Here is an 8247-nt window from a genome sequence, read left to right as displayed (position 1 = left end):
GTAACTGTTCGTATTTCACACGATTACACATCTTACTCAACCAGTCCAATAATTGCAAATAAATTAATTATATTTAGTTTGTTGAATGTGAGTGATAAAGTAAGTTAACAAATTTTCCTATAATAAAGGTTGGGCTCCAAATGAGGTTTTTCATACACTTTTATACAAATAAACTCTTATTTTGATATTTTTTTAATTATTTAACTTATAAGTAAAAATAATTTTTAGATTATATGATCTAAAAATTTTCTAAATTATATAAAATGAAGGATTTTCAAATTTTGTAATCCATAAATTTTATTTTAAGAATTTAAAAAACAAAAAAAATATTTTTTAAATTATACAATCCGAAGAAAAAGTAAAATAGAAAGTTTTTTACATGAGAAGTGTAAAAAGAAAGTTACGGAGGTGCAGAAAGAAACTGCCCTCAATTACTCCTGCTAAAATTGAAAGTAGGCCTAGTTAAGTCGAAGTAGTACACTTCTTACTAAGGGCACCCCAACAACTATTATAACCTCTTTTTTTCTTGATCCATTAATAAAAACAAGCTTGGTTGAAGAGATTATACAGCACAGCACTGAGACAGGGCATAAATTTTCCTATTGTACTTTTATACTGCTCTTCGTCTCTCTCATTTAGATCTAATACGCAAGAGTTGGGTCTGTATAAGACAGAAATGTCTAAATATATTCTCTAAAATATTTTATTATTCAAATTTCTTTTATTATTGACGTAAAATTCAATTATGATATATTACAAATTTGTAAGTCGTAGTATAAATATTTAGTGAATTTTAATAATTACTTTGCAGTTTTCAATAATTAATATTATATGGGAAAAAAAATCTTTGACACTAATAACTTCATTTAATAACTCATTATAGGTGATCTTAAAAAAGTAAATATTTATATTTAAAAAAAAATAGAGTGAAAGATTGTGTCAAATTAGAGGAAAAGCTTTTTTTTGATGTCCATTGTTGTATTAGTATCACTCTGCGAAAACACAGTCAAGCTATACATTTGAGAACACAAATCTTTTTTTTTTCTTACTCATAAATAACAGCCAATTAATTTAAGTGAATTCCTAGTTAAGAATTAATATAAATCCAATAATAATATAAAAATACATTATCATCCAATAATAAATTGTCATATAGGTTTAGATTACCGGTTTCTATAATAACTACTTTGAAAATCACGTATACATCCCATTTAAATAAAGAATTCTAAAAACACTTGTAATAGAAAATAATAAAATCAAATGATTAAAGTTCCTCAAATATTAAAATGAACTTATTCACTTGACTTTTTTTTTTTATATAAAAGAATAACATAATTTCTCTAAATCCTATAACCCACATGTAACATATTTATTCCATTCTCAAATTCAGAGGACAGAGAGATGGGAATGGCATCTCACCGTATAAAATATAGAAGCTAAGAAGTAAAAAGAGATTTTTAAGTTTCACATTGTGAAATTTCTTACTTTGGACTGCGCTTGTGAAATAAATTATGACTCGAATTTAATAAATGATGCAACGTGGTAAAGGAAAACCCTTTGGTAAAAGAATCGCATTGGTAAAAGCCAACCTGTCATGGCTAAGCCTCGAGAAGGAGAAAATGAATCACTCAACGAGGTAGTTTTCTGTGACCAACTGTGTCCGCTGAAAAAATTTAGGAGGATTACCACCCTTTAGCGGTATGGTGTTGGTGACCTACAAAGAAAAGTGAATGCGTAAGTGTAAGCTCTATGTCAATCATAATCCATTATTTTAGATGATGGCACATGAATTGAATTAAATGATATAAGATTGCCCAGCAAATAAATGTTTCGGATTTAACTTTGAAAATACATACAAACCTTCAGTTTGCTAAATGTTTCTGTTGCCTTAAAATGAATGTAAATGGGGAAGAATGCTGATGGATCAGCTTGCGGAACAACAAATTCCATTGACCCACTGAAATTATATTATGTCAGACAAAGAAAGTTGAAAATTTTAACATAGAGGTAAATACTGCACGTCAACTCTTAAAAAGATCATCCAAGATTTAACATACCTGCGGTTTGAATTATCAATCAGAAGGATAGACCACTCTAAAAGGGAATTCCTGGAGTCATACCTATGAAACCAATTTTATAGGGGATTATAAGAGAGAAAGAAAGAAACAGTAAAATAAAATAATTTCACAACATAAATAATATGTATGCTAAGTCATCGACTGATGGGTGATCTTGGGAGGGGAGGGGAGGGGAGCAGAGTTGATGCTGTGAACCTTTCTAATTCATCCAAATACGGTCAGCATTTCAAAGATTGCCGGCCGTTAACATAATAATACATATCGATTTTAATATAAACCGGCTCATTTGCAGCAATGTCCAATGCAAACCACAAAAAACTTGGCCCTAACATTTATTCAGAGGGAAAAAAGTAAAGAAAGAAATCCCACACCTCCATTCCCCATCAATCTGATTAACAGATGGTGCTTCCCGAATAGATGGAAGAGGTACTGAAATCAAAACATTCTGCAAATCAAACATTGAAGAAGCCTCATACTCGATGCTGACAGAAGTATTGTTTCCAGAAGTAGTAGGCCAGCAGTTGACTGCAACAGGCATCGTAAGTTATTAATGCGGTAATACAAATACAAAATAGTGGACCATATGAACAGCAGTTGTAAACCCACTTGTCAGCGGTACCATTGATTCATCAGTGCTTTGCATTCTCCACTTTAAGAGACCGACACCTTCAGAACCACCAGTTTGACCAGTGGGGAAAGGTCTATTGGGATCCTTTAGGCCTAGTATATTTTCATTGGCAAATAATTCTTTATTCATGTTGGGGTGTGTCTTGAAAATGATGGCTTGATTCTCACCAGTCTGGACCTGTAAAAACATGGCATAGTACACAAGTGCTCATAATTTTAATTTTCCTCTAGAATTGATTTTTGAATTAAAAACCGTCTCAAGCAAGAAACCCTAACAATACATGCTGACGAAAATTGTTTTCAGTTAAACCCTAACAATATTTGACATATCGAAAGCACCAAAATACTTCATATTAATCAATCTACGGAAGCAGCACTAATATCATCCTGCAGGAATTTTAACCGCCAGTATCTTCCACATTATTTCGTCCTTTGTGCGTATCTGAATATATCTGATCCACCTTCCTTTTTTTCTTCCTTTTATTTTTGTCCTAGTTGTCATGATGACATCATGCTTCATTCATAACTGTTAGTTTTTTACATGCAAGAAGACTAAGACTGATATATTGTAATCCAACTGTATTAGTTAATGGTTGTTCACGAAAAGATCTTTCAAGTTACTAAGGCACACCAAAAGTTATGAAAACCAGAAGCTCACTGGAGACACGTCGAGGTAGAAAGAGATAGTGAGAATGCGATACCTGAACTTGAATATGTCCATCCTCTTTGCTGAGAATTTGGAGGGACATTGTGCCTTGAACATCAAAATTACCGATTCCACCGTCTCGTTTTAGTGTCGCATTTAGTTTCTCTTCAACAGTTAAAGTGATGGGATCCGTAGGTGGTGGGGCAGCTGCCTGAGACAGGCCAAGTTTTGGCTGAACTTCTTCAAGAAAGACCTCACCTTCTGCTTTCAATGATTCCAAGAACTGATTTGCCTTTTGGGATTTACCAAGCTTCATTCCAAGACCTTTTGGTGGAGCAGTAGCAGATGATGTAGGACGACCTAAGGATGGGAATAATACACAAGTACATAGATGAACATCTTAATTTGGATATAGAATAAGCCACAGCCAGGATACAACATGTTGCGATGGCCTTTCCAGTCATTATTACAGTTAGAAGCATTCTAGAATATTTCATGAAAATTCATGAAGACCAAACCTTTAGACTTGGTAGGAAAGGAATCAACATCAGAACCAAATCCGAGACCAGAGCCACTTCCAAAAGCAGTTCCGCTGCTAGATATGCTCAAATCACTAAGGCTATTTTCAATTTTTCCAGAGCCTAGTGACTGTAAGGGACCAAATCCCCCTTTATCCCCTTTGTTCTTTTCAACCTGCAGAAAACATACATTAATTTGAACAAATAATGTCACTCCTAGAATATAAAACAATGTAATATAGTCCATCCAAGCATACCTTGCTTTTATCAATCTCACTAGCTTTCCGCTTCATAACATCCTTAGTTTCATTGATTTTGCTCTGCATAACAAGTTTGTGTAGTTTCTCTTCATGACTCTCCATCTCACAGTAGTTCTTAACTTGTGCAACAGTCACATTTTCCTTGTGCCCAAGAGAGATGACTTCATCAAATGCAAAAATCAACTCAAATGCATGTTCGCAAATACCCTCTTCATCGAGGGAGTAAGAATATTCAGGCACCTAAAAAAGTATTAAGGAATGAACTAATTATAACTATGCTTGATGAACTTTTAAGTCTAATAAATTTGGATACTTTTAGTAGAGTCTCTATTTAAGAGGATAACGTGGCTGCTTTCACGTGTTAAGAAATGTGAGATCTTATAGTTAATATAAAACGATATTGCAGTTAATTTAAAAAAACAAGTAATTTTTATTGCTTTCATTGAAAAACTGTTGGATAACAACGGACCATCGACACCTACATCAATAGTGGTAATGACAATACCCTCTTGGTCAATATAGGGGATGACAAGTAAGACATTGAAGAACATGACGATGTCATTATTCAACATGTTTTCTTAACAGGTGAAGATAAGTAAGCAAGATGACAGGACAAAATAATAGTTATATCACCTAGTTAATGAAAAATTAAAAATTTAATCGAGTACTCAATAAATAAATAAAAATAGGAACTGAATAAAAAATACTCAATTTGTTGAAGGATTTGAAACGTGATTAAGCCTTATAACTGTAAGCACAACATGTTGGAAAAAAATATATATAGATATTAAATGACTCTAAATCTGACCGATAAAGTTTAAGAAGATCCTAAACTTGCAGTACTAACCAATTGATCAATCCTAAACCATCCTGAACCTTCCTATAAAAATTAACATACCAAATGCCATGTTTAAGAAAATCCAACATTGATTGATTGTACCTTTAAAACCCTAAAAGAAAACCAAAATGAGTAGACAAGACACAAAACAAATTCTAAATTCAGGGCAATGAATCTCACCAAGTTCAAGACAAAACCAAGGAATTGAAAGGAAATTGAGCTAATGGCATAATACATTAAACATAAAGCATAAGAAAAGGATACAAGTCTGGAGAGGAGTCTCAGAGTTGCCAAATCTTCCAGTATGTTGCTACTTTTGTTTGTTATAATAAGTAGATGGAGTGCTTCTATTGGCTGGTAAACATAGCGTACATTCTCCGTCTCAAAAAATGTGTGCTGCTTTCCGGTGCCTACCAACTTGGGAAATGCTGCTAGAAGACCCTCAATTCTGATACGAGACATGTCCACAAACTGTCTAGAAACTAGCACTGCAAACAACACAAAATGGTGCGTTGGTAAAAAAGAGCATAGATGTTGAATCCATTCTGTTTAGGTACCACCAAATTCAATATTATAAGCGATGCAAATTAAGCTTTGCAGAACAAACTAAAAAATAATCGTGAATTTGACAAAAATAAATAATGGACCAATTGATAAGATATAATATTTGAGTAACATGCACAACTTAACATATTGAGTTATTAAGTAGAAAAGGATTTCGTAACTCCACTTATGTTGCTGACGGAGAGTAACGGGAAGATAGATTACAGATGCAAGAAAAATAGACTAAAAATTGTAGATTTCGTGTACCAAATTTAATAATAGGAGTGCACAACATATATTAGTTTCTTGGTTATCTCAACATCAGGAAACACAAACCAAATCAAAAGATATGGTATTGAGAGTAGATTCCCACATATCAAACTAATGTATATGTTTTTTAGTTCCTAAAACCATATATCAGACTAATATATATGTTTTTTAATTCCTAAGACCATATAGCCTGTTTTTCAGGTTCAGATTACTAAAAAGGAAGAAGCCAACTATTCTTTCAAAGGTAAAGTTCAGGGACTTGAGTAGAAAGCTGCGGAAAACTCACCTTTTCCGGATTTGCTCACAATGGATGCAGCGAGGACAACCTGATCAACAAGTAAAACAAAATTTTAATTGATCATAAAGAAAGTCAATAATAGATAGAAAGAGAGAATACCATTTCTCTCCATATGAATTATTTTTCCTTAGTCAAAAAATAGTACTTCTTTCAGTTACAGAAGCGAGTGAACATGTGACCTGTCTAAATCTAGTCCCAACCCCGCATTTTAGTAACACCCAGTTGACCTTTGACACGCAAATTGATCAGACAGTCAAGGCCAACATTAATTTAGGATTAAATTAACCATTCAAAACAACGTAGCTAGAATTGAGATGAAAAGAAGAAAAAACAACATACATAGAAGATCCAAAATTACGAGTGATCTTGAAGCAAATTCAAACTTGAATGTTACCAGAGGATGCAGAGGAAATATTTATACAGGATTTCAATTTCAAAGCTGAAAAAAATATATATTAGAAGGCTCCTTCGGGCTGTAGTTCGAGATCCTGGTTTAAAACTAGATGTAATACAAATTGGAGTAGCTACAAAGAAAATATATTATAAGAAGTAACAGAAATGACAATTCAAAGAATTTAGTGGAAGAGAAACCAAATAATTAATGTTAAATAGTCAAGCAAATCAAGCAAGTCCTTCAATATTTAACCAGGGGACTGTAAGAAGAAAAATTGTTACCATCTTTTCACTTGATCTTTGAGATGAGGGAGTGCTTCCTGTGTCAAATTGAATCTGCAAAATAAATCCATGATGTTGTTAGCAGCCGCCAACCGCCAGATCCTGATGTCAAATATACAAGTATAGTAGTCAATATGCACACCCCCTGGCTTTATCCGGTCATTGTTGAGAAAGCTTGCAAAATCAAAAAGCCTGTGAAGGCCAAAATTCCCACAGGCCTAGAATCAACCCTTGCATATCTTTGGACTTTTGAAATCAGGCACATTAAGTTATTAACCAAAAAATGAAAAGCAATCAACTCAACAAATTATTTAAAAATTAAATCCACCTATATATATATTCTCCAATACCAGAACCTAGACACAGTGACACTTGACAAAAAAAGGAAACAGTGTAAAGGATCAAGGTTCAAGTCTATTAAGTGAAAAATATCAACAACAAATGCTGTGATTTCAAAAGTTCAACAGTAAACTCATTCATAAAATGGCAGCTATTGCACAGGTGCAAGTCGTGCATTGTAGGAAGAAAGATAAAATCAGTTTTTCCAAAAAGTTAAACTAACTTCCATAGAAGTTGATTTGCAGAAGATATCTTATCATATTCTCCACGAGTTGGCTTTGTGTAAGTTTATAACTTATTGAGAAGTTTGCACCATAGTTCTTTCTTATAGTACACTAACGTAATTCACATCACACACCCTTGGAAGACCGCCTTGAGAATTCATTGTTTATCATCCCAATAAAGTATCTAAAAACAGAACCACGTAAAAAGAAATCGCTCGTTTTCACGGCATTTAGAATTCACTCCGTCCAATCTAAAGCTACGCAACCAAACACAGCGATATAAGACATTCCATTCGGCGGAGTCTAAATCTAATCAACAGCGACTCAAATCTCATGCAGCATATACAGGCGTCCTGATCCTATCACAATGGCTACATTCCCAAACACGCATAATTAGAGCCAAAATGATAGAAGATTAAGTGCAGATGGATCTCTTTTAACGAACCAAAACACAAAAGGAATAAATTATCGCTCACGAAAACTAAAGCGAGACCAAATCATTAGGAAAAAACGAAATGTGCAAGAAATAAGAACAATGTTACCTGCTGGCGCTGGATCTATGAGCACGGTGCAACTGACACTGATCACGGAAACTGGCAGCAAAGCTTATAGTTATGATCGGAAATGAAACAGAACCAAATCGATATAAACATTTTCCATTTAGCTCGGTTCAGGAATTTATAGATTTCGTAAATTCATCTTTTCGCTCGCTTCTCTCTCGTGTAGGAGAATGGTTTCCGCTTTTTAACAAATTTTATTTACTTTTCAAAATTGAATTATTAGTGAAGTTGGTCACAAATTTGTTTAAACTAGTGAAAATATGTGAGTTCAATTTTTTTTACTGATAAAAAAAGAAAAAATAAAAAATTATGACTCCTCTATTCATTAAAAAAAATATCAATAATTATCTCTTTCATCAAATTATCATCAC

The 8247-nt window shown here is 33.3% G+C and overlaps 1 protein-coding gene across 4 annotated transcripts; it reads right to left on the bottom strand.

Moving 5' to 3' along the window:
- Nucleotides 1-1350: 1350 nt before the first annotated feature.
- Nucleotides 1351-8247, bottom strand: LOC106755711 (coatomer subunit delta). Of its 4 annotated transcripts, none has more exons than XM_022778098.1 (13): nucleotides 7859-8247; nucleotides 6896-6999; nucleotides 6754-6807; nucleotides 6067-6106; nucleotides 5232-5455; nucleotides 4127-4369; nucleotides 3870-4044; nucleotides 3407-3711; nucleotides 2685-2883; nucleotides 2450-2603; nucleotides 2058-2120; nucleotides 1861-1957; nucleotides 1351-1714 (listed from the first exon to the last, which is right to left on the bottom strand). In XM_022778098.1, exons 3-13 carry the CDS (start codon nucleotides 6754-6756, stop codon nucleotides 1625-1627), a joined length of 1593 nt encoding a protein of 530 aa, XP_022633819.1. In that variant the 5' UTR covers nucleotides 6757-6807; nucleotides 6896-6999; nucleotides 7859-8247; the 3' UTR covers nucleotides 1351-1624. The 4 variants fall into 4 exon arrangements, with proteins under 4 accessions (XP_022633819.1, XP_022633821.1, XP_014493405.1 ...); XM_022778100.1 differs by having other exon boundaries at nucleotides 6896-6945; XM_014637919.2 differs by lacking the exon at nucleotides 6896-6999 and having other exon boundaries at nucleotides 6754-6855.

Source organism: Vigna radiata, chromosome 2 (genome assembly GCF_000741045.1).
Source record: "Vigna radiata var. radiata cultivar VC1973A chromosome 2, Vradiata_ver6, whole genome shotgun sequence".
In the NCBI taxonomy this organism is placed as follows: Eukaryota; Viridiplantae; Streptophyta; class Magnoliopsida; order Fabales; family Fabaceae; genus Vigna; species Vigna radiata.
The sequence above is the reverse complement of the archived record's forward strand: the minus strand, read 5'-3'. Positions and strand labels throughout refer to the sequence as shown.